This window comes from Myxine glutinosa, chromosome 14, assembly GCF_964187855.1.
Source record: "Myxine glutinosa chromosome 14, kmMyxGlut1.1, whole genome shotgun sequence".
Taxonomy (NCBI): domain Eukaryota; kingdom Metazoa; phylum Chordata; class Myxini; order Myxiniformes; family Myxinidae; genus Myxine; species Myxine glutinosa.
The window spans coordinates 86920466-86945725 of NC_136274.1; the positions used below are offsets into that span (position 1 = coordinate 86920466).

General features: G+C 45.7%; 1 protein-coding gene across 2 annotated transcripts in view; it reads left to right on the forward strand.

The window, feature by feature from the left end:
- Positions 1-18531, forward strand: part of PCF11 (PCF11 cleavage and polyadenylation factor subunit) — a 190569-nt gene extending 172038 nt beyond the window's left edge. For both annotated transcript variants that reach the window (XM_068136301.2, XM_078768552.1), the window contains 4 exons: positions 11085-11240; positions 11862-11954; positions 17249-17284; positions 17640-18531. In XM_068136301.2, coding sequence (XP_067992402.2) covers positions 11085-11240; positions 11862-11954; positions 17249-17284; positions 17640-17855 — 501 coding nt within the window. In that variant the 3' untranslated portion in view covers positions 17856-18531. The remainder of the gene's footprint in view (positions 1-11084; positions 11241-11861; positions 11955-17248; positions 17285-17639) is intronic.
- Positions 18532-25260: the final 6729 nt, after the last annotated feature.

Sequence of the window (25260 nt, forward strand, 5' to 3'; positions counted from 1 at the left end):
AAAAAAATTGTGGTCTGACGAAACCAAGATTTAACCTTTTGGCCGAAATGCAAAACGTTACATTTGACGCAAACCCAACACAGCACATCACCCAAAGAACACCATCCCTACTGTGAAGCATGGTGGTGACATCATCATGTTATGGGGATGTTTCTCATCAGCAGAGACTGGGGCACTTGTTCGGATAGAAGGGAAAGGGATGGAGCAAAATACAGAAAAATCCTAGAGGAAAACCTGCTGCCCTCTGCAAGAAAGCTGAAATTGGGACGGAAGTTCACCTTTCAGCATGACGACCCGAAGCACACAGCCAAAGCTACACTGGAGTGGGTAAGGAACAAAAAGATAAATGTCCTTGAGTGGCCCAGTCAGAGCCCTGACCTAAATCCAATCTAAAAATCTGTAGCATAACCTGAAGATTGCCATCCATCAACGCTCCCCACACAACTTGACTGAGCTTGAACAGTTTTGCACAGGAGATTGGGCAAATATTGGAAGCAAATATTGCCCAATCAGGGTGTGCAAAGTTGGTCGAGACCTATCCCAACACACTCACAGGTGTAATTGCTGTCACATGTCCTTGCACCAAGTATTAACTCAAGGGGTGTCCACTTATCCAACCAAGATATTCTAGTTTTGTATTTTTAATTAATCTTCTGAAGTTTGTGGAATTCGTTTTTCACTTGGAAGTTGTGGGTTACGATGTGTAAATAAAGGTGGAAAAAGAAAGATTTAATGCATTTTAATTCCAGGCTATAAGGCAACAAAAGGTGAAAATTTTGAAAGGGGGTGTACACTTCCTATAGGCACTGTACATATGCATGTATGAACCATGAGAGGAAGGAAATGTCATCGGAAAGAAACTAGCTCAAACAGTTAATCGACAAGTACAGATACATTCAAAGTAAACCGCCCCCATGCCAAATAATTAAATATCCGACAGCGCGGCATTGTCGGGGCACCTCCGGCACCCGGCAATACCGCAGTCCAGCTCATTGGGGCTGCATTGGGAGGGAGAGGTGTACACTAATTGATTGATTAATTGTATAATTAAAATCAATAAAAGATTATCACAAAATATTTTCATAATCAATTGGCTAATAGCATAACTAAACCACGAGTGCTTCATCCGAAGATGTATCTTTAAGAAATTTAATTCAATAAGTCATTAATAAAAAATTAAATAATTAAGTGATTAATCAATAAATAATTAATCGATTAATCAATAAATAATTAATCGATTAAATGATTAATCAATAAATCAAAAATATCCTTGATAGCCACATCACTTGGTCACTGTCATGTCCAAATATTAGCTTCCTAGCTCAAAAGGTGCCTGAGATATTGGCCAAATGAGAAAGAAAATAAATAAATGATTAATAATGAAAATAAATAAATAATAATCATAAAAAAATTAAATTATTAATCAATTCGGTCAGAGAACACATAAACCACCACCATTTCATCAGAATCTGTAACTTTAAAAAAAAAAAAAAAAATGTCATTAATCGAATAATTAAATAATTAATCGATTAATTGATTAATTAATAAATCTAAAATAGCCTTTGCAGCCAAATCACCTGGTCATTGGCATGTCCAAATATCAGCTTCCTAACTCAAAAGGTGCCTGAGTTAATGGTCAGAAGAGAAAGGATCTTGCTTGATCTCTGATCATCAATTTGGTTTCACACCTGGTCACTACTCTGGACATGCTGCTTCTGCTTTCTCAACAATGGATGGAGGTCCTCAATGCCAAACAGGAAATTAGAGCTGTCTCCCTTGACATATCACGTGCCTTCGATACGGTCTGGCACCCCGCTCTGCTCACCAAACTCTCCTCTTTTGGTATCCATGGAAATCTCCACGCATGGCTGGCGGACTTCCTCTCTAATCGTAGTCAACGTGTGGCCCTGAATGGGTTTCTCTCATCTACTCTTCCTGTTCAGGCTGGAGTTCCCCAAGGCAGTGTTCTGGGCCCTGTGCTTTTTCTGGTCTTCATCAATGATCTCTCTGACTTTCTTGAAAATCCTCTCTATCTCTTTGCTGATGACTCTACTCTCTGTCGCTCCATTCTTCATCCCTCAGATCGGCAGTCTGCAGCCTCCTCACTCTCTGCAGACCTGGACAAAATCACAGACTGGGCAAACAAGTGGAACATGTCTTTCAATCCTGACAAATCTCACACTCTTACGATGTCTCTCCGAAAATACCGACTGGACAACCCTCCCATCCACTTTCTGAATAATCCTCTCCAAGAAGTTCTGTCACTCAAGCTTTTGGGTCTCACTATCTGCCATGATCTTTCCTGGGAAAACCACATTTCAAATCTGGCCTCCAAAGCCAGTCGCCGACTGGGCATCCTCCGTCGTGCGAAGTCCTTCCTTGGCACACCTGAGCTCCTTACCACACACAAGGCTTTCATCCGCAGCTCAATGGAATACTGCTCTCCCCTCTGGGCTGGTGCTCCTGCCTCACACCTAGCTCGTCTTCACGCTGTTGAAACCAAAGCATTCAGAATCATTGGAATCTCCCATGATGAAGCTAACTCCAAGGGCCTCTCACTCACTCACCACAGGCAGGTTGGTGGTCTTTCCGTCTTCTACCGACTCCTCTCTGGCCTTGCCCCCCCAGCTCTCTCTCTGGGCTCTGTCCCGCAAATATTCCTACAGGTCGCACAAGATCTGCCTGCAACCCTCTTATGGTTAAACTGCCAAAATCAAGACTCTCTGCTCACCTTCACTCCTTCATTCCTCTTTTCTCCCGCCTCTGGAACAAACTCCCTCACTCTCTTCAATCCCACTCCACCCTCCAGGTCTTTAAAACAGCTGTTCACCACCAACTCGTATCTTCCCTCATCCAAAACCTTGATCTTTTCTACCCCCGCTAATTTCACCCCAATTCCACTTTTTTGAAATACCAACTTCTGTCCTGGAAGTCCTTGGTGTCCTTGTGTTTTATACTTCTCCCACCCCCCCCCCCCACCCCCCCTTCCCACGCCTCCTCCCCCCAAGCCCTCTCCCTCCCACACATCTCCCTGCTCTCAAATGTTGCGTGCTCTCAAGTGTTTGTGTGCTTCCCCTTCTCTCCCCATCTTGTCTTCCGCTCCCTCTTTTTATATATTTTGCTTGTCTGGTTGATTTGTTTGTGAAGTAAATGTCAGCTCTTTCACGAGCCTCGATTCAGTATACAAAAAAAAGAAAAGAAAAAAAAATTGATCAATGAAATAAGTACTTAATTAATCGCTAATAATGAAATAACTCCTCAATTAATTGATTATTCAAAAAACAAAAAATGCTTTTTTGACAAAGGACTTGCTCACTACTGTGCCGAAATTTCAGCTTCCTAGCTCAAAGGATGGCTGAGATATCGTCCGGACAAACAAACAAGAAAGAAACAAACAAGAAAGAAAACAAACAAACAACCAGAGTGAAAACCGAGTACTCCCTTTCAGCGTGCGTCACTGCCGAGCCCACTGCCGAGCCCAGCAATGACGATTTGCAATGCCTGGAGATGGCATAGGAAAGGTCCGGTGTACAATAATTGAAACAGTTAATGGCCAAACACTGGTGAATTGAACTTTAGCTTGGGCAGCGATTGGTATTCGACGACTTCAATCAATGAAACAGTATTTTGTATGCCTTCCAATTTTTATGTTGATGCCATACCGACATCTGGCCTGAAAACATCCCAAAATGATAATCCATTGAGTTCTGTATTTCTGACACTCACTTTGGGTGGTAAAGCAATGCGGCGTGCATCCCCCCACATCCCCATCCAACAACAGGAATGATGGGACAGCACTATCATGCTCTCAGCGTTGGGGGGTGGGTGGGACGAGTTTGTGCATTAAATGCTGAAAAACGTATAGTCTTTGTTTTGCAAGAAGACTATAGATGTTTTGTGGTGTGAGCTTTAAAGGAATATGGATGGTCTGAAGGGCATGTTCCAATCGTAGTTTGTGTTTGAGGGGTCGAAAGAGTCTTCTCTCTCTCAAACATATAAAAAGGTTCAAATGTTCTAAAGCTCTAAATCGGGGATGCCCAAACCATGGCTTTGATGCCCAACCAAGCTTTTAAGGGTCTTCATTATCTTTTAGGTATTTTGGGTCTTTGTGGTCTTTTAGGTATTTTGGGTCTTTGTGGCTTTCAGGTTCTTTTAGGTATTTTAGGTCTTCGTGGTATTTTGGGTCTTTGAGGATCTTCGTGATCTTTTGGGTCTTCAGGGTGTTTTGGGTCTTTGGGGTTTTGGGCCTTTTGAGGTCTTCGGGGTATTTTGGTCCTTTTGGGTCTTTGGGGGGAGGGGGGTCTTTTGGGTCCTCTGGGTCTTTATGGGTCTTTGAGGTATTTTGGGGCCTTTTGGGTCTTCTTGGTTTTTTGTGTCTTCGGGATATTTTGGCTCTTTTGTGTCTTCAGGGTATTTTGGGTATGTTGGATCTTTGTGGTATTTTTGGGTGTTTATGGTATTCTGGGTCTTTTGGGTCTTCAGGGTGTTTTTGGTCTTTGGGGTATTTTGGGTTTTTTGGGGTGTCCGGGGTATTTCGGGCCTTTTGGAATCTTCAGGGTATTTTGGGGTATTTTGTGTCCTCAGGGTCTTTGGGGTAATTTGAGTCTTTGTGGTCTTAAGGGTCTTGGGAGACTGAAAGGGTCTTGGGGGACTTAAAGGGTCTTCAAAGGTCTAAGGGGTCCATGCAGTCCAAAGGATTGAAAGGTATTGTTACGGATCTCAGAGACGGCACTCCCCCTTAGCAAGGGGGGGTTAATCCCCTTGGCCTGTTAAGCTGGCCGTCTCTCGTCCTGGTACTTGTAACGCTCTTCTGCGGGGTGAAATTGATCAGGGTTATTGGTCAAGGTGTTCTCCCGAATACCTTTACCAATCCCTCCCCAAAACAGGGAGACAAGTACCGCTCGAACCACGGACAAGATGGTATTTGCCGAGCGGTTTAGCAATCCGCGGCTCGAGCCGTTGGCAATTGACTAACCCGATCCCGAGCGTTGGCCAAATCGTGCCACAGGTACTCACTCGAAAGAAGGGACTAAAGCGATTGGATGAGAGGAAACCAAAGAACCAAAAAGGGTAAAGGAAGAACACAGGTTTATTTACTATCTACAAGAAATGAAGAAGAAACGAAAGGTGAGACTGTACAGGAAGAGGAAGAAGCAGATACACAGGGCAAACCTTAAAACAATCTTATATTATTCCCCAGACAACAAACAGGACAGACAAACAGACTTACACGACAGGGAATGGCAGGCAGGAATGACTGGAAGAAGGAGAAGGGTCCATGCAGGTGACAGGGTAGGAAGGTCCGGGCCGGTGCGCAGCGTCGAGGTTGGCTCCAGTCCACGCTCCGGCTCGAGGTGAAAGCCCGGCGGCAGCGGCACGTGTTCGTTTCACACGGTAGGGGCTTTCCGAAGCAGCTCCGCGCAGCTTCGTCTCTCACAGCCAGACCCCACCAAGCGCCGTCTCCAACCCAAGTCGATTCTCGTTTATCACCTTCTCACCCGACTCTCTCTGCCTTCTTCGTCAAAAAAGGCTTCGCGCCCGCGCTTATATTACGCGTTTTGCAAATCAATGCGCGCTTCATGGAGCCACGCCCGCGATGGTACCTCGCCAGCCCTGGGTGGTCGGTAGGGGCTCGCTGACTCCGCCTCGGGTGGTGCGTCGGCGTGCCACGCCTGTGATCTGGCGGCTCCGCCCCCTTCTTCCTCGGTTTGACCGCATGGCTAATGGCGGCTTGTGGGGAGATAGAAAACCACTTGCGCCGCTTTTGAAGGGAACTTTGGAGCCTACTCTTATTTCATTAATGCAACGCAGATTCAACTATTGGGAACAGGTCCTTAACTGAAACACAATAATGAAATAACTACGAAGAGGTCCTATGGTTCGCTACGTGTTGTTCATGGACTAACTAGGGTGCGATCTTTAACAAGCCAATTGATGGGAATATTTACAGGGGAACATTTATAAGGGATGCATTTACTAAAATTTACTAGTGAATGTTCTAAAAACCGTAACAGTATATGTATAACAATAGTATGTAATTAATAGACGTACATAATTAATAGACAGGATGCAATCGGCGTTCAAACAATATGTAATTACTCCCGCCAGGGAGTAATGCATGCACTCGTGTGTGTGTGTGTGTGTGTGTGTGGCGTGTGTGTGTGTGTGTGTGTGTGTGTGTGTGTGTGTGTGTGTGTGTGTGTGTGTGTTTGTTTGTTTGTATATCTTGAAAAGTTCTGAACGGATTTGGATGAACGTTGGTGGGATGATTGCCCTTGGGATAAGGAAGAATTGATTAGTTTTTGGTGAAGCTCAGGATATTATTCCCGATCCAGGATTTTTTTGAAGGATTTTTTTACCATTGGAAGATAGGGCTCATTTTTTTTAACATTATCTTCTATATATTCTATATTTGACATTGTGATATGAAAATAGTTTTCATATTTGTTGTAAATGTAGTTTAAACTCGTGGTTTTGCGTTAGAGCGGTGTATTTGTTTTAGCAGCGTCGTCTTCAATGTTCATTTTTAAAACCACCAACGTGTGTATTAGGTTTCCCCGTTTCATAAAATGTATCGTTTGATACGTATAATGCTTTAAAACTTTTTTTTTTTTAACCTCAGAAGAGATATCAACATTTAGCTCAGTGAATGTCATTCGCGGTGTCAGTATTTGATGAACTTATAAAGACTTAGTTCCAGATTTGTCAATGGCTGAGGTATATTAACAAACTAATAAAACAGATTTGGCAAAATTCCAACTTTTAAAAAAAAGATCGCATATTCACCCAGGGTTGCGAGAGGCTGAAGAAGAAGAAACCTCACATGGGCTTCCCAGACCAAATAAATAGTTCTGGCTCTGCGATTTTCAGGTTTATTACTCCCGCCAGGGAGTACAACATGCATTTTAAAGGCCATTTTCCCTGCTAGAGCGGGGGTTAGCCTTGCGGTCCCCATGACAATCTTCTCCATTTTGCCCTATTTTCTGCATCTCTCCTTGTTAACCCCCTTGCCCGCATTTCTTCTTCCACCATCTTTAGCCAAGTCTTTCTCGGTCTTCCCCGTCTTCTACTTCCTTCTACATTCATTTCCATCACTTCTCAACCAGTCACTTTCATCCTTCCTCAACACATGACCAAACCATCTCAACCTGTTCCTCTTCACAGCATCAATCACAGGCTCTATTCCCATCATCTTTCGCAATTCATCATTTGTCTTCCTCTCTCTCAACGATACTCCGCACATCCGTCGAACCATTCGCATTTCCACCCTTTCCAACCTTCGTTGCTGCTCTGCGTTCATTACCCATGTCTCGCTCCCATAAATCATAACACTTCTCACACATGCAGCATACACCTTTCCCTTCGGCTTCAACGACACTCCCCTCATCATCAGCACGCCACTCAATTCCCGAAACTTCTTCCATGCACATCTCACTCGAGCAACCGTTGCCGAGTCTGATCCACCTTCTCCATTCAGCATGTCTCCGAGGTAGCAAAATGTTTTCACACCTTCCAGCTTCACGCCGTCTCCAAGATCCAACTCAACATTTCCTCCATCTGCAGCTCCCTCTGTGCACACCTTACATTTGAATGTAGCTGCCACACTGGTTAATGACCCTCTCAGACCACTACATTTTTGATGAACCCACTCAGCGCACATTGTACACTGAATGGAGTTCACTCCGACACCCTTCCTACACACAGCACAGGGCCACTTCCCAGTTCTTTCCACCTCACCACATGCTTTACCACTTGCCATCACCTTCGTCTTTCCGATATTCACCTTCAGACCTTTTGTCTCCATACATTCCTTCCACGTGTTCATCTTTTCCTTCAGTCCATCCATACTTTCCGCAATCAACACCATGCCCAGATCATCTGCATACAACAACTCCCACGGTAAACCCTCCTTTACGTTCTGAGCCAGCACCTCCATCACAGCTACAAATAGTAGTGGACTTAGTACCGACCCCTGATGCACTCCCACCTTCACCTCAAACTCACCACTGTTCCCGTCCTTCGTCCTTACAGCTGTGCGCGCTCTTTTGTACATTGCCATCACTACTCTGATCAACCATTCCTCCACTCCTAACTTCCTCAATGCCCATGTCAACACTCCCGCCAGGGAGTAACGCATTCAATTGTGTCCGTCCGTGTGTGTTTGTGTGTTCGTGTGTTTGTGAACAAGATATCTGTAAAAGTTCTGAACGGATTTGGATGAAAGTTGGTGGGATGATTGCCCTTGGGATAAGGAAGAATTGATTAGTTTTTGGTGAAGCTCAGGATATTATTCCGGATCCAGGAAAAATTTTTGGAAATTGTTTTGGGAAAGATTTTTTCTGTTTTACTGCATTAAAGCTTTTATTCTTATTCTTAAATGATGTTTTTCTCCTCTAATTCCAAGATATAGCAAAATAAATTCTCTGATAGTTAGGGCTTACTTTCTTTTTCATTTATTGTTTTGGGGAGAGGGGATGTTAAACAAAACGTATTATTCCAACTAAACCCACGGCGGGAGTATGCGCTCTACTGAGTGGCGTTCTAGTTAAAGGCATGTAATCACACGGCTTCATGGACCATGGTTTTTGGGGAGAGGGGCAGAGCTTCATTTGCATGTCGCCACTCGCTCTTGGTAAGTTATCCACCACGTTTGTAACTGCCATTTCCAAAATGAATAAAAGAATGAGGGAACAGAACGAGACCATCAATGAACATCGTGATCCTCTCCTCTGTGTATGATCCTCTCCCCTGTGTGTGATCCTCTCCCCTGTGTGTGATCCTCTCCCCTGTGTGTGATCCTCTCCCCTGTGTGTGATCCTCTCCCCTGTGTGTGATCCTCTCCCCTGTGTGTGATCCTCTCCCCTGTGTGTGATCCTCTCCCCTGTGTGTGATCCTCTCCCCTGTGTGTGATCCTCTCCCCTGTGTGTGATCCTCTCCCCTGTGTGTGATCCTCTCCCCTGTGTGTGATCCTCTCCCCTGTGTGTGATCCTCTCCCCTTCTCCCCTGTGTGTGATTCTCTCACCTCTCTCATGTGTGTGGTCTTCTCCCCTGTGTGTGACCCTCTGCCCCTCCTCCTCTCTCCCCTGTGTGTGATCCTCTGCCCTTCCTCCTCTCTCCCCTGTGTGTGAACCTTTCTCCCTCTTCCCTGTATGTGATCCTTTCCCCTTTCCCGTGTGTAATCCTCTCCCCTGTGTGTGATCCTCTCCCCTCTCCCCTGTGTGTGATCCACTCTCCGGTGTGTGATCCTCTCCCCTTCTCCCCTGTGTGTGATCCTCTCACCTCTCTCATGTCTGTGGTCTTCTCCCCTGTGTGTGATCCTCTCACCTCTCTCATGTGTGTGGTCTTCTCCCCTGTGTGTGATCCTCTCACCTCTCTCATGTGTGTGTGATCATCTCCCCCTCACCCCTGTAAGTGATCCTTTCCCCTCTCCCGTGTGTGTGATCTTCTCCCCCTCTTCACTGTATGTGATCCTTTCCCCTGTATGTGATCCTTTCCCCTGTGCAGTGTGCATGATGTGGGAGAGGATTTGAGGTGTTGAAGTCACATTTTGCATTCGGTGTAATTACACATTTCAAACTGTATTTCCCATGTGCATGCACGTGCATTCACATGTTTTCAGAAGTAAATATATTGTGTACATTGCATCATTTATGGATCTGATGAATTGCCAGTAACCATTTTGTAAAACTGAATGTGCAGCATGGAAATGAAGATGTCCAAATGTCACACACGTCCATGCCCGTGGGATTCCCATGGGTGCTCCACTAGTAGAGATTATAAAACATGAGTGTGTCTGTCCGTCCATCCTGAAACTACTTTAGTTTTGGGGTTAGCCTCACCAAACCTTCTGTGGAATGTTTTGGGGTTCCAGTGGATGTCAAAAGGTAGGTAGGAGTTTTAATAAGTTCTCAATAAAATTATGATTTTGAAATTTGCTCGATACGTATCTGCTCCCGATCCGGACATGAACTGATGATGACAATGGGCTGGTTTGATAATATCTCAATACAACTGTGATTTAACACAGTATTGTTACGTTTGTGGTGGGTAGGCATGGAATACCTTACGAAAGTTCAGAATGTGTAGGTAGGCATGGAATACCTTAGGAAAGTCCAGAATGTGTGGATTTTAGTATGGACCGTGTGACGCGAAGAAGAAGAAGAAGAAGAAGCCATTTTGATGTTCATAAGCAGGGTAAATGTTCAGGTTGAGAGCGTTTGCATGTCACCATAAGGGGTGTGGCTTTGTGCTAATTAATTATAGGGTTAAAGATTAATTCCCCAGTGTGTAATTTCCCCCTGTGATCTTCCCTCCGTCTTTATTACAATTAAAAGCCCACCAAACAACAACAGCGATTTAATGTACTCATTCGCTCACAACGCCGCCAGGGCTGACAGAAACAGCATTTGCCGATCGGCAAGGAAACCCCGACGTCGTCCGAACATTCCCGAAGAGAGATTAAACTCCGCCCCCCGACGACTCCTGACGGGGAAGCCACGCCTCGACCTTCGTGATTGGTGGAGGCGTGATGGGAAAGGCTCAGGCGATTGGTAAAGAGTAAAGCCATCGTCGAACATTTGAGAGCTAAGAGAGCAAAAAGAAGCCGCCTCGCCATCTTGGTTGCTTCTGGTCCTGGCGTGTTTTGGAGGCAGTCACATTTTTCTTCTAATCCTGGGTTTCATAGCGGACGGTCGTGTTTGCCGCTCTCTCCTTTGTTCTGGCGGTTTGAAATACGCCTCGGAGTTAAAGCTCGTTTCGGTCATCCGTCACCCAGAGACCTTAACCCCGGGGACATGACAGTATTTTGTTGGAGTATTAATGTATGATTGGGATGATGCTGTTTGGAATGAAAATATATATTGAGTTTAAATGAATGAGGAAATGACGTGAGGGTTTCTTCTTTCTAACCATGACATTTGCAGATTCGCCATTGTTTGGGTATAGAACGATTCAAACGGGGTACATTTTTGCCCAAGTCATTCACGAACCAGCTGTCCATGTTTTGGTTGACAGTTTTGTTTGATTGATAATTGAAATGCAGTGAATGTTATTTTCATGTCACACTTGTCTTCTGTTTATAATAGGACTGGATAGAGTTTGAAGAGATTGCGGATCTGGAGGAGCGCGCACGTTCGCAGTTTTTTGAACAAGTACAGGAGGAGATAACACAGCGTGCGCAGGAGCCTGTCCCCGAGAAGGAATTCCTCAGTGTGACTGCTGGTCCAGCTGGTGTTGAAGAAGTGCGTTTGTGCATTGTGCGAGAGATAGAATGATGTTTGTCTGGAGTTGGAGCGAAATGTCTTACGGCATTTTATTATTCCAATCACCATAAAATGAACATGGTCAAACTGTAAATTTAACTGTTACTCCAACGTTTACTGTACTGAATCATGTGTTGAAATGAGGTTCCTCTTGGGACTGAAAGAACGTTGTACTAAAAAGCCAAATTATGCATTTGTGTAAGAATTCGTCCTCCAATGTCACGTTGCTCAGCGACCTACCCCGGCTTAGCCACTCCGCTCAGGGATAGTCATACAGAGGGACAAATCCAATGGACAAAGAAAATGAAGTGACTCAGCCAGTTGCTTCCCTTCCACACAACAGACCTGTGCTCAATCATCCCACACCTGTGATGGAAAGGTCATGTTTTTCTAAAAATAAAAAAGGTGATTTCGCTTTTTAACAAGAGAGGGAATAACATGTTTTTTCCTTTATCTTCTTAATGCTAAATGCTGGTTAACGGATAAATAAATGATGGTTAATATTATGATGGTTAATAATGCTTAATGCACGAGAGGTATATGGGGATGACCTTTTGACTCATTTTTGTTTTTTGGGGTTTTTTTGTCTCTTTTTGGTAGCTCTGTGACATTTGCCAAGAGGCTTTTGAGCAATACTGGGATGAAGATGAGGAAGAATGGCATTTAAAAAATGCAGTTCGTGTGGATAATAAGGTATGGCATTGCATCCTTGCACCCTGACTTGCTCGTGCAGCCCTTGCACCCTGACTTGCTTGTGCAACGCTTGCACCCTGACTTGCTCGTACAGCCCTTGCACCCAGACTTGCTCGTACAGCCCGTGCAGTGCTTGCACCCTGACTTGCTCGTGCTGCCCTTGCACCCTGACTTGCTTGTGCAACGCTTGCACCCTGACTTGCTCGTACAGCCCTTGCACCCAGACTTGCTCGTGCAGCCTGTGCAGCCCTTGCACCCTGACTTGCTCGTGCAGCCCCTGCATCCTGACTTGCTTGTGCAACGCTTGCACCCTGACTTGCTCGTGCAGCCCTTGCACCCTGACTTGCTCGTGCAGTCCTTGCACCCTGACTTGCTCGTGCAGCCCTTGCACCCTGACTTGCTCGTGCAGCCCTTGCACCCAGACTTGCTCGTGCGGCCCTTGCACCCTGACTTGCTCGTGCGGCCCTTGCACCCAGACTTGCTCGTGCGGCCCTTGCACTCTGACTTGCTCGTGCGGCCCTTGCACCCTGACTTGCTCGTACAGCCCTTGCACCCAGACTTTCTTGTGCAGCCCATGCAGCCCTTGCACCCTGACTTGCTCGTGCAGCCCTTGCACCCTGAATTTTTCTGATTTGTTTCCGGATTTGTCATGTTTTTCTTTTACATCTTCGCCCATGTTACTGTTGAATCACGTCCAATATTCCATGTTAAATCGTACTGTTGTTTGTGTTGAATTTGATTACTGTTCAAGGCCTACTCCAGCCGCTCCGCTGATGGCCGCACTGTACTTTGCGTGCATACACTCCGTCCATTTGTCTCTGTATTACTCATTTGGCTTCCTCCGTAATATTTTCCTTCTACCTCTTCAATATTGTCATTATCCTATTTCTCCTCCACACTTGTCCTCTCCTGTCTTCCCCTTCACTAATCTTCCCCCCACCCCCCACCCCCACCCCCCGCCCCCATCATCACGTCTCTCCCATCCTCTCCTTAGCCCCGCCCCCTCCCATCTCCCCCTCTCTCCCCCCCCTCGTTCAACCCATTCCCATCTTCCCCCTCCCCCCCCACCCCACCCCATCCCACCTCCCCCTGAGCCTTCCTCCTGTCATGCACCTCATGTACCCTCCACGATCCTTGCATCCCTCACTGTGTGGACCTCAAACATCTGAGGTCTCTGTTCCAACCTGACAGATAGATCTCTTAATCCTGGCTGCTGCTGATAGCCTGGACAGCCTTCCTCAGAATCCTTCCTCCCACAGGACGTCCCTCATCCCTGACTCCTTCATGTCTCTCCCTAGCTATTGTCTCCTGTGATGTGTAGGCCTGAATCTGACGGTGGAGTTGTGCTGTACATGAATAACTTAATTTCTCACTATGCTTGTACTGACCTTGCACCCTCCCACGGCATGTTTGTCCGTGTTGTGCCGTCCTCCAAACAGTGACGACTCAATCTACATCCCTCTCTCAGATGACACAGACTAACTTTTAAAACCACTCATGCCAGCTATCTTTTCCTTATATGTGGTGATTTCAATTGTCACCGTGCCACTTGGCTGGGTGTTGGTACCTTGCTCATCAGCCATGGTACTTCAGCAAAGGACTTCTGTGACTCCATGGGACTGACCCATCTGTAAATCGTCCAACCCGGGTTTCTCCCGATGGCAAATCCTCCCTTTTGGACTTGATGAAAAACCTATCTACAAATGTCTCCTCATCTTCCTTTGCTCCAATTGGTTCATCTGATCATTTGCTTGTGAGAGTCGACATCTCTCTGGCTATTTTGAGAGAGCTGCCTCAAAGCCGGCAAAGTTGGCATTTCACGCAAGCAGATTGGCAGGGAATGTAAGCAGCCATCTCTCTTCAGGACTGTTCTCCAATATCTACTGCCGCTGATGTTATCTCAGCCTGGGAATTCTTCCACAGGAACCTTCTCCCTCTCATGCACAGATTAATCCTCTCGTCTTCTTTTATATCCTACCCTTCTTCCCGCCCATGGCGCAATGAATCCTGTGGTGAGGCAATTGCACTGAAACAGCTTGCCTTCTCTTCCTAGCGAAGGCAATCTCAGTGCATTCCAAAAAGCCCACAACAAGTGTTTGTCCACTTCTGGGAGAGCTAGAAAACAACATCTGTCCAACCTCAAAATTGAACTTTCGAACTCCTCTCCCTCCCCTAAGACCTGGTAGTACCTTGTTAAGTCTTTTTCTGATGTATGCTCCCCTCCATCCCTTCCATCTCTTTAAATGGCACCATAGCCGACTCCAATCATGAGAGTGCCAAATGCCTCTATTCTGTGTGTGCTCCCAAATTGTGTGTCCCCAACCCCTCACTCGCGGTACCCATCCTTTACAGTCATACCCAACTATTCCTTGACTTTTGCACCTGAGAAGGTAGAGAAAGTTCTTTCAACCCTCAACCCTCGACTCTGACTCTGCTACTGCATGGGATAGCAATGGCTCACGTGTCCTAAAATCCCCCCTCCTCTCCCACCCCTCCCCCCCTCCCTCCGTAGACCGCCTTAGACCCCGATTTATTTAAATGCCGGGAACAAACGTTGGTACATCAATAGTGATGAATGGAACGTTGTGGTCAAGTTTCATCGCAATTGTATGTGCAGCTTCTTAGAAGAAAGCAAATACCTATTTTGAGGGGCAATCTCCCAGTCAGTAGACCCCTCAAGGCCCGATTTTTTTTTTTTTTTTTTTTTTTAAATGCCGTGAACAAACTTCAGTCACAACATAACAAATATAATTTGTGCCAAATTTGGTCACAATCCCATCAGCGGTTTCGGAGAAGAAGTTGCAAGTGTTTACGGACTGACGGACAGACGATGCACCATTGCATAAGCTCCCCTGAACTTCGTTACAGGTGAGCTGAAAAGGTACAAAAGCGGAACCCTCAACTACAGACCTATCAGCTTACTTCCAATCGTCAGCAATGTCATGGAATCCATCATCGCAGTTTTTATGAAATCCTTCCTTTTCTCCAAAAGCCTCAGATCAGAGCCAGTGAGATCAGATCAGTAAGATCAGAACCTTCTCCCTCAACATATCTTGAGCTTTCGATGCAGTGCAGTACCGCCTTGTTCTCCAAACCGAGTTGTTAGCCTATGGTATCGAAGGTCAACTCCACTCTTGCCTTACTGACTTTCTCTACTCTTGTAGCCAACATGTGTCTCTCAACAGAATCCTTTCACCTCGTCTCCCTGTGAAGGATGGAGTACCTACCCCAAGAGAGTGTTCTGGGCCCAGTCCTATTCTTGATCTTCATCAATGGTCTCTCTGACTCTCTGGAAAATCCCCTTTATCTCTTTGCTGATGAATCCACCCTCTGCCATGAAATCCCTCATCTTTCAGACAGACAAGCTGCTGCCTCTTCCATCTCTTCAGACCTTGACAAAATCACAAGCTTGTCAAAAACTTGGAATAGGTCTTTCAATCCTGACAAATCTCATACTCTCACCATCTCTCTCCGAAAGGATCATTTGGCAAACCCTCCTATCTACTTTCTTAACAACCCTATTCTATGACAAATCCATTCAGTCATTCAAACTCCTGGGTTTCACTATCAGCCATGATATCTCTTGTGTAAACCACATTTCAAAGTTGGTTTCCAAAGCTAGTTGCCGACTGGTCATCCTCCATCGTACAAAGTCCTTCCTTGGCACACCTGAGCTCCTCACCACATACAAGGCTTTCATCCGCAGCTCAATGGAACACTGTTCTCCCCTCTGGGCCGGTGCTCCTGCCTCACACCTAGCTCGTCTTCACGCTGTTGAAACCAAAGCTGTCAGAATCAGGCCTATTCACCTGCAAAGGCTTCTTCCTCAGCTTCATGGACTACTGCTCTCCACCCTCACCATGCTCACCTGCCTCATATCTTGCTCAGCTTGATCCTGTGGAAACAAAAGCCTTCAATATTATTGGAATCACGATAAAGCTGAGTCTATGGGCCTATCACTTTCCCTTCACTGACAGGTCGGTAGTCTGTCTTCTACCATCTCCTTTGTGGTCTTGCACCCTCTGCTCTTGTTCATGCTTTGTGCCGCCCATATCGCCCTCACATGGTTTACCATCAACCCCCTCTGATGAAGCTACCTAAATGCAGGATCATTACTCACCTCCACTCATTCATTCCTCTTCCCCACACCAATTATTTGTCCAGGCTTCTCTATTTTGTCCGTCAACTCTGCTGTTGATGTTTCCTTCTCATATCTCTACTGCTCCCCTTGTCCTGTTCCGTTCAGTGCGCTATCTCTTCTACGAGCCTGCAGTCTATATTCAAGAAAGAGGAATTGTTGGAGAACACCACCTGCGATTTTAATGCTGACATATCGTACACAAGAAGAAAGATAAACTGTATGATTGACTGAATGCAGTTGAGGAACGATCAAATGAAGGACCGTGTGTGTACATGAGAGCAATGATAAATTGAAAGACCACATGCAGAAAAGCCAAGGTTCCTTGTGCGCTCAGTAGAAGATATGAATGAATTTAATTCAAGTATATCTTGTAATATTAAAATGCCAATATCCACGTATTCTTTAAAAGAAAGTGTGTGACCAGTGCAGACTCGCTTTGATCACTGCCCCAAACGGTTTGAAGGCATGTTGCTCCATGACTGTACAGATGCAAGTGTACATCCCACGTAAAGGATGATTTTTAAATTTTCGTAAATATTCATGGAACCGCCTTTAGAGGCCATTTTCCCCGCAGAGCGGGGGTTGGCCTTTTTTGGGCCCCTTCGTACCCCTTTTTGAAGCAATGTTTTACGGCCGGATGCCCTTCCTGCCGCCAACCCTATAGGTCGCCTCTTGCGACACGCAGGGAATTACCAGTGAACTGGTACTCGATTTGCCGACCTCGGAAGGATGACAGGCTGAGTCAACCCCACCTGGCAGTAATTCAGCGATCAACCGGGATTTGAACCCAGGATCCTAGGATCCCAAGCTGGCACCCTAACCGCTAAGCCAACACCAGGCTTTTTTTCGTAATTATTCATGGGACCAATAAATATTTATAATGTTTGAACAAATAAAGCTAGGAGTATGGAATTTTGCACGGAGCATCTGTAAACATTGGAAATTCACTCCCTATTGAAGAACATGTTCAAAGAGCCCATCTCTGTGTGTAATCATGTGATGTAGATGAGTGGTGTAATTCTGCACTGTGGCTTGCTTGCAGGGTATCCTGGGAAATGGAATGGTCCCATGAATATAAAAAATACCCTCTATATACACTGTACATATATGCAAATACTTAAAACATGGAATGCAATTTTTATTGTTTTTGCAGATTTATCACCCAACCTGTTACGAAGACTACAAGCGCGTGAGTAAATTGTTCTGATTTCTTTTGATTTTATGGTCAAGCAGATGATTGTGCATAATTGTTGCTAACCTTTGGGCCAAGGGGCCGAGAGTTTGTAAAATAATCATTGCGGTGGACCCAGATGTTTGTAAAGGCATTGCGGCGATTGCAAGGCATACTCGTGAATAATATTACTTCTGCAGAAGAGCATGAAATATCCCATAAGGTTGTATCATGTAATTTTAATTATATATGCTTGTTTTGGCCTTTGTGCCCCCAATTTAATACCTTGTCATTTCCTCTGTTAACCACCTCAATGCCACTTTCAACTTATCTCTCCACTCCATCCTCCTTTTTGCCCTTGCTTACCTTAAAGTCGTCGTTTGAATTAACACCGACGCCGATCGACACTCCGGCTGAGGATCCGCTGCAAATGGCTTTGGCCGCTCTTCAAGAAAATGTGAAGGAGGAAGCAGAAAGCGAGAGCGAAACCGAAACCGAGTCTAAGGAAGAGAACCCTTCGCTCAACGATGACGACGTTTCGACCCCGGTGCCTCTCGCCGTCGAAGAGACGCGTGTGAAGGTCGAGTGAGGTATCGGTTTCCGATCGCCCACGCAGGTGAGACGTTTGTACCTCGTCATTCGAGGAGCGTGATGAGGTCGCTCGAGTTTAACTGCTCGAGTTTAACTGCTCCTGCCAAGGGTGAGTTGCACTTTGAAGATCAAATGGTCTCCACTTATTTTTAATGAATGGCCGAAATGAACGAATGCATTTGCCATGCATGAAATTGAGGCTGGTTGTTCCCATGCCCCTTACATGTGTGCATTCCCGAAATGGTGAGGAATGTTTTTTGTCATTCCTGAAATCTAATTTTGTATATTTGTACATGCGGATAAATGTACTTATTTATGTGAATAAAGTTATTTTTGATACCCGCGTATATTGTGGGTGTCTTCATGTATATTTGCAGTTTATTCTACTTTGCTCTGTGGAATGTGCTCGTGTGTGCGGTTTATTTGTTTTTTGAGCGTTGTTCCTGCAGGTTTGTGTTGTTTCAAATAAATTTGACATTTGTAAATGGCTACTTCAATTAATGAAACAAAAGTGTGATCAACTATTTGTTTTTCAGTTTGGGGTGGGATGGTTAATAGGAAGTTCAAGGTGGATATCTTCAATGTAAGGAAACCCCCCCTGAGAGCACTGCAGTTCCAAAAGTGAACTGACTCGTGGAAAATGTACACAGATTTCAATAAACGAGGCAATCCCATTCCATGTTTGTGTATGTGTGTGTTTTTCACTTGGATGGGTAACCAGTGATGATTGGAAAGCTCTTGGTGAACGTCATCTCGGGATATGCTCCGCAGGTTGGTCGTAGCGATGAAGAGAAGGACAAGTTCTGGTGTGCGATCGAGAAGCTGATGGAAAACGTGAAAGATGAGGAAGTTGTTGTGGGAGGAGGAGACCTAAATGGACATGTGGGAAGGAGTATGGATGGTTTTGAGGGAGTTCATGGGGGTTACGGATATGGTGTGAGAAATGGAGAACGTGAAAGGATTTTGGAGTTTGCTGATGGAGCTGATTTGTTGATTTGTAATACTCAGTTCCAGAAAGAGGATAATAAGCTTGTTACATACACGTCAGGTGGGTCGACGACAACCGTTGACTACCTGATGGTGCGTAGGTGAGATAGGGGGCACCTCCAGGACACAAAGGTGATCCCGGGGGAGGAGGCTGTTTTACAGCACCACTTGGTTGTCTGCGACATCAGGGTGAAAGGTGCGAGGAGAGCTCGGCGGGTGAAGTACCAACCAAGAATAAAGGTGTGGAGGTTGAAAGAGGTGACAGTAAGGGACGCATTAAAAGAGAGGCTGTGTATGGGAGAGGATGATGTGGTTGAGCTTGAAAGTGGTTGGATGTCAATGAAAGATAGTCTGTTGGGAGCCGTTGGTGAGGTATGTGGATGGACAAAAGGACCACCGAGGCACTTGGAAACATGGTGGTGGGATGATGAAGTTGGAAAGAAGATTGACGAGAAGAGGAAGAAGTTCAAGGAGTGGCAGAAGGCGAAGGGTACGGGGACAGAAAAGGAAGAGCATGAAAGTTATAAGGCAGCCAAGAAGTCTGCAAAGAAAGAGGTAGCAAAGGCGCAGGAGGCATGTCGGAAAATGTTCGGAGAACGCTTGGATTCGGAAGAGGGTCAGAGAGCGGTATTCAGAATTGTAAAGCAGATAGCGAAAGAATGTTTGACCGTGAAAGATGAGGAAGTTGTTGTGGTGGGAGGAGACCTGAATGGACATGTGGGAAGGAGTATGGATGGTTTTGAGGGAGTTCATGGGGGTTACGGATATGGTGTGAGAAATGGAGAACGTGAAAGGATTTTGGAGTTTGCTGATGGAGCTGATTTGTTGATTTGTAATACTCAGTTCCAGAAAGAGGATAATAAGCTTGTTACATACACGTCAGGTGGGTCGACGACAACCGTTGACTACCTGATGGTGCGTAGGTGAGATAGGGGGCACCTCCAGGACACAAAGGTGATCCCGGGGGAGGAGGCTGTTTCACAGCACCACTTGGTTGTCTGCGACATAAGGGTGAAAGGTGCGAGGAGAGCTCGGCGGGTGAAGTACCAACCGAGAATGAAGGTGTGGAGGTTGAAAGAGGTGACACTAAGGGAGGCATTAAAAGAGAGGCTGTGTAGGGTAGAGGATGATGTGGTTGAGATTGAAAGTGGTTGGATGTCAATGAAAGCTCGTCTGTTGGGAGCCGTTGGTGAGGTATGTGGATGGACAAAAGGACCACCGAGGCACTCGGAAACATGGTGGTGGGATGATGAAGTTGGAAAGAGGATTGACGAGAAGAGGAAGAAGTTCAAGGAGTGGCAGAAGGCGAAGGGTACGGGAGCAGAAACAGCAGAGCATGAAAGTTATAAGGCAGCCAGGAAGGCTGCAAAGAAAGAGGTAGCAAAGGTGCAGGAGGCATGTAGGAAAATGTTCGGAGAACGCTTGGATTCGGAAGAGGGTCAGAAAGCAGTATCCAGGATTGCAAAGCACATAGCGAAAGAGAGGTGTGATGTGATGGGGGTGAGTTGCTTGAAGGATGAAGTGGGACAAATCGTTGTCGACCCAGATGGAATTAAAGGAAATGCTGTTGAATACAGAGAATGAATGGGATGGCAACATAGAGAGTAACCCAGTTTTAGGACCGGCAGAGAAGATAACTGAGAAGGAAGTTGAGGAAGCAATAAAAGCAATGAAGAGTAGAAAAGCGGGAGGGCCGACGGGAGTTGTGGGAGATATGTTGAAGGCAGCATGAAGTTGGGGTGTGAAGAGAATGACAGAGATCTGTAATCTGGTGGTGAAAGAAAGCCGCATTCCAGAGGATTGGGAACTGAGTACCCTCGTCCCTCTATACAAGGGGAAAGGTGACCCTCTGGAGTGTGGCTCGTACCGAGCGATAAAGTTATTGGAGCATGGAATGAAGGTATTGGAAAGGGTGTTGGAGAGGAGGATAAGGAAGAAAGTGAAGATCGACGAAATGCAGTTTGGATTTATGCCAGGAAGAGAAACGACAGACGCGCTTTTCATTGTGAGGCAGTTGCAGGAGAAGTACATAGAGAAGAGGAAGAAGTTGTTTTTGGGGTTTGTTGATCTGGAGAAAGCATTCGATAGGGTTCCACGCAAAGTATTGACATGGTCATTGAGGAAGTTAGGAGTGGAGGAATGGTTGATCAGAGTAGTGATGGCAATGTACAAAAGAGCGCGCACAGCTCGAAGGACGAAGGACGGGAACAGTGGTGAGTTTGAGGTGAAGGTGGGCGTGCATCAGGGGTCGGTACCAAGTCCACTACTATTTGTAGCTGTGATGGAGGTGCTGGCTCAGAACGTAAAGGAGGGTTTACGGTGGGAGTTGTTGTATGCAGATGATCTGGTGTTGATTGCGGAAAGTATGGATGGACTGAAGGAAAAGATGAACAAGTGGAAGGAATGTATGGAGACAAAAGGTCTGAAGGTGAATATCGGAAAGACGAAGGTGATGGTAAGTGGTAAAGCATGTGGTGAGGTGGAAAGAACTGGGAAGTGGCCGTGTGCTGTGTGCAGGAAGGGTGTCGGAGTGAACTCCATTCAATGTACAATGTGCGCTGAGTGGTTCATCAAAAATGTAGTGGTCTGAGAGGGTCATTTGCCAGTGTGGCAGCTACATTCAAATGTAAGGTGTGCACAGAGGGAGCTGCAGATGGAGGAAATGTTGAGTTGGATCTTGGAGACGGCGTGAAGCTGGAAGGTGTGAAAACATTTTGCTACCTCGGAGACATGCTGAATGGAGAAGGTGGATCAGACTCGGCAATGGTTGCTTGAGTGAGATGTGCATGGAAGAGGTTTCGGGAACTGAGTGGCGTGCTGATGAGGAGGAGAGTGTCGCTGAAGCTGAAGGGAAAGGTGTATGCTGCATGTGTGAGAAGTGTTATGATTTCTGGGAGCGAGACATGGGTAATGAACGTAGAGCAGCAACGAAGGCTGGAAAGGGTGGAAATGCGAATGGTTCGATGGATGTGTGGAGTATCGTTGAGAGAGAGGAAGACAAATGATGAATTGCGAAAGATGATGGGAATAGAGCCTGTGATTGATGCTGTGAAGAGGAACAGGTTGAGATGGTTTGGTCATGTGTTGAGGAAGGATGAAAGTGACTGGTTGAGAAGAGTGATGGAAATGAATGTAGAAGGAAATAGAGGACGGGGAAGACCGAGAAAGACTTGGCTAAAGATGGTGGAAGAAGAAATGCGGGCAAGGGGGTTAACAAGGAGAGATGCAGAAAATAGGGCAAAATGGATAAGATTGTCATGGGGACCGCAAGGCTAACCCCCGCTCTTGCAGGGAAAATGGCCTTAAAATGCCTGTTGATGTTGTTGTTGTATGGAGAGCTCTTTACAATGTGCCATGTCTCAATTTTTTCTATTCATTGCTTTTGGAGATATAGAGGTGCAAAGTTTTTCGATTTTTCCAAGATGGCGGCCGAACCACGTGACCTATGACGTCATAATTATCATAAAATAATTCTACAGGTGGAGTTGCACCTATGGTGAAAATTTCCTGTTAATCGGACCAAAGGTTGCAGAGAAAATCATATTTATTCTGGGCGGACAAACAAACAAACAGACGGACAAACAAACACAGAAAAACAGACAAACAAATGAAAAATCACTCATAGAGTGACATTTGGCAAATCAGTACAAAGTAGAATGGCACTCAGTAGAGCATCCTTTTGACCTCAAAAATGATTAGTGCTTGAATTCAGTGACCTGATATGCAAATCGTATTCAAACTTTAAGTTAATCAGATGAAAATTGACTATTTTAGAGACTTGGCCTATGTTGACCTTTTGGCCGATGGCGACCTCAAAATTAGTTTGTGGTTGGTTTCAGTAAGCTGATATGCAAATCATATTCAGATTTCAAGTCAATCGGATGAAAATTGAGGATTTTATAAATTTGAAAAAAGTGGTTCACCTTTGCCTATGTTGTGGTTCACCTATGTTCACCTTTGCCTTTTGACCTATGTTGATCAAAAAAATAGTTGGTGGTTGAATTCAGTTCGCTGATATGAAAATCATATGCAAATGGTCCTCAATACCAAACAGGAAATCAGAGCTGTCTCCCTTGACATATCACGTGCCTTCGATACGGTCTGGCACCCAGATCTGCACACCAAACTCTCCTCCTGTGGTATCCATGGAAATCACGCTTGGCTTGCGGACTTCTTCTCTGGTCGTAGTCAACGTGTAGCCCTGAATGGGTTTCTCTCATCTCCCCTTCCTGTTCAGGCTGGAGTTCCCCAAGGCAGTGTTCTGGGGCCTGTGCTTTTTGTGCTCTTCATCAATGATCTGGCGTTGATCTGGTCTGGAGATGATCTGGAGAACCCTGGTGTTTGGGCTAGCGGCTAGGATGCCGGCTTAGGATACCTAGGATCCTGGGTTCGAATCCCGGTCAATTGCTGAATTAACACCAGGGGGGTTGACTCAGCCTGTCAACCTTCCGAGGTCGGCTAATTGAGTACCAGCTCACTGGTAATTCCCTGTTTGTCGTTAAAGGCGGCAAAAAGGGTTGGCGTCAGGAAGGGCATCCGGCCGTAAAACATTGCTTCAAAAAGGGGACCGAAAAACAACAACAACCACGGTTCCCGAAAAGGCCAATCCCCGCTTTGCGGGGAAAAATGGCCTCTAAAGGTGGTTATTTTTTTATTTTTTTTAAATCAATGATCTCTGACTGGAAAATCCTCTTTTTCTTTGCTGATGACTCCACTCTCTGCCGCTCCATGTCTCAACCCTCATATCAGCAGTCTGCAGCCTCCTCATTCTCTGCAGACCTGGACAAAATCACAGACTGGTCAAACAAGTGGAACATGTCTTTCAATCCTGACAAATCTCACACTCTTCCTATGTCTCTCCGAAAAGACCGACTGGACAACTATCCCATCGACTTTCTCAACAATCCTCTCCAAGAAGTTCAGTCACTCAAGCTTTTGGGTCTCACTATCTGACATGATCTTTCTTGGGAAAACCACATTTCCAAGCTGGCCTCCAAAGCCAGTCGCCGACTGGGCATCCTCCGTCGTGCGAAGTCCTTCCTTGGCACACCTGAGCTCCTCACCACATACAAGGCTTTCATCCGCAGCTCAATGGAATACTGTTCTCCCCTCTGGGCTGGTGCTCCTGCCTCACACCTCGCTCGGCTTCACGCTGTTGAAACCAAAGCTTTCATTGGAATCTCTCGTGATGAAGCTAATTGTGAGGGCATTTCACTCACCGCAGGCAGGTTGGTGGTCTTTCTGTCTTCTACCGACTCCTCTCCGGCCTTGCTCCCCCAGCCCTCTCTGGCCTCTGTCCCCAAAATACTCCCACATGACGCACAAGATCTGCCTGCAACCCTCTTATCGTTAAATTGCCAAAATCAAGACTCTCTGCTCACCTTCACTCCTTCATTCCTCTTTTCTCCCGCCTCTGGAACAAACTTCCTCACTCTCTTCAATCCCACTCCTCCCTCCAGGTCTTTAAAACAGCTGTTCACCACCATCTCTTATCTTCCCCCATCCAAAACCTTGATCTATTCTTCCCCCGTTACTTCACCCCAGATCCACTTTTTTGAAATTCCAACTTCTTTCCTGGAACTCCTAGCAGTGTCCATGTGTTTTCTACCTCTCACACCACCCCCCCCCCCCCCCCCCACCCAGCCTTCCCATGCCTCCTCCCCTCAAGCCCTCTCCCTCCCCTCCCACAGATCTTCCGATGTCCCTGTTCTGTGCTGTTGTACTTGTGTGCTTCCCCTTCTCTCCCCATCTTGTCTCTCGCACCTTTTATTGTATGTTTTGTGTGTCCGTTTATTTTTTTTTTGTGATTAATGTTAGCTCTTACACGAGCCTCGATCTTGTATACAAAAAAAAACATTTCAAGTCACTCGGATGAAAATTGAGGATTTTAGAAATTCGAAAAAAAGTGGTTCATCTTTTGCCCATGTTGACCTTTTCGCCGACGATGATCTCAAAAATAGTTGGTGGTTGAATTCAGTTAGCCGATGTGTAAATACTATTCAAATTTCAAATTAATCGGATTAAAATTGAGGATTTTAGAAATTTGAAATTGTTGGTGACCATTGGCCTATGTTTACCTTTTGGCCTTTGCTGATCTCCAAAATAGTTGGTGGTTTAATTCAGTTTGCCGATATGTAAATCCTATTCAAATTTCAAGGCAATGGGATGAAAATTGAGGATTTTAGAAAAATTGAGGACGTCTGCCGTCGTACGTATACCGTAATGACGTCACATCACCCCTACCATGTCACCAGATCCTGAGCTCTGATTGGTGTACGTTCGTGAGGGACGTCAAAAATACCTGCATACGAACAGACAAACATTGTTTTTGACATTTAAACATTAAAATGTAAAAACTTAAAAATCAAAACATTTAAAAACACCTGGGGACGTGTACTCCAACCCCTTGGCCAAAG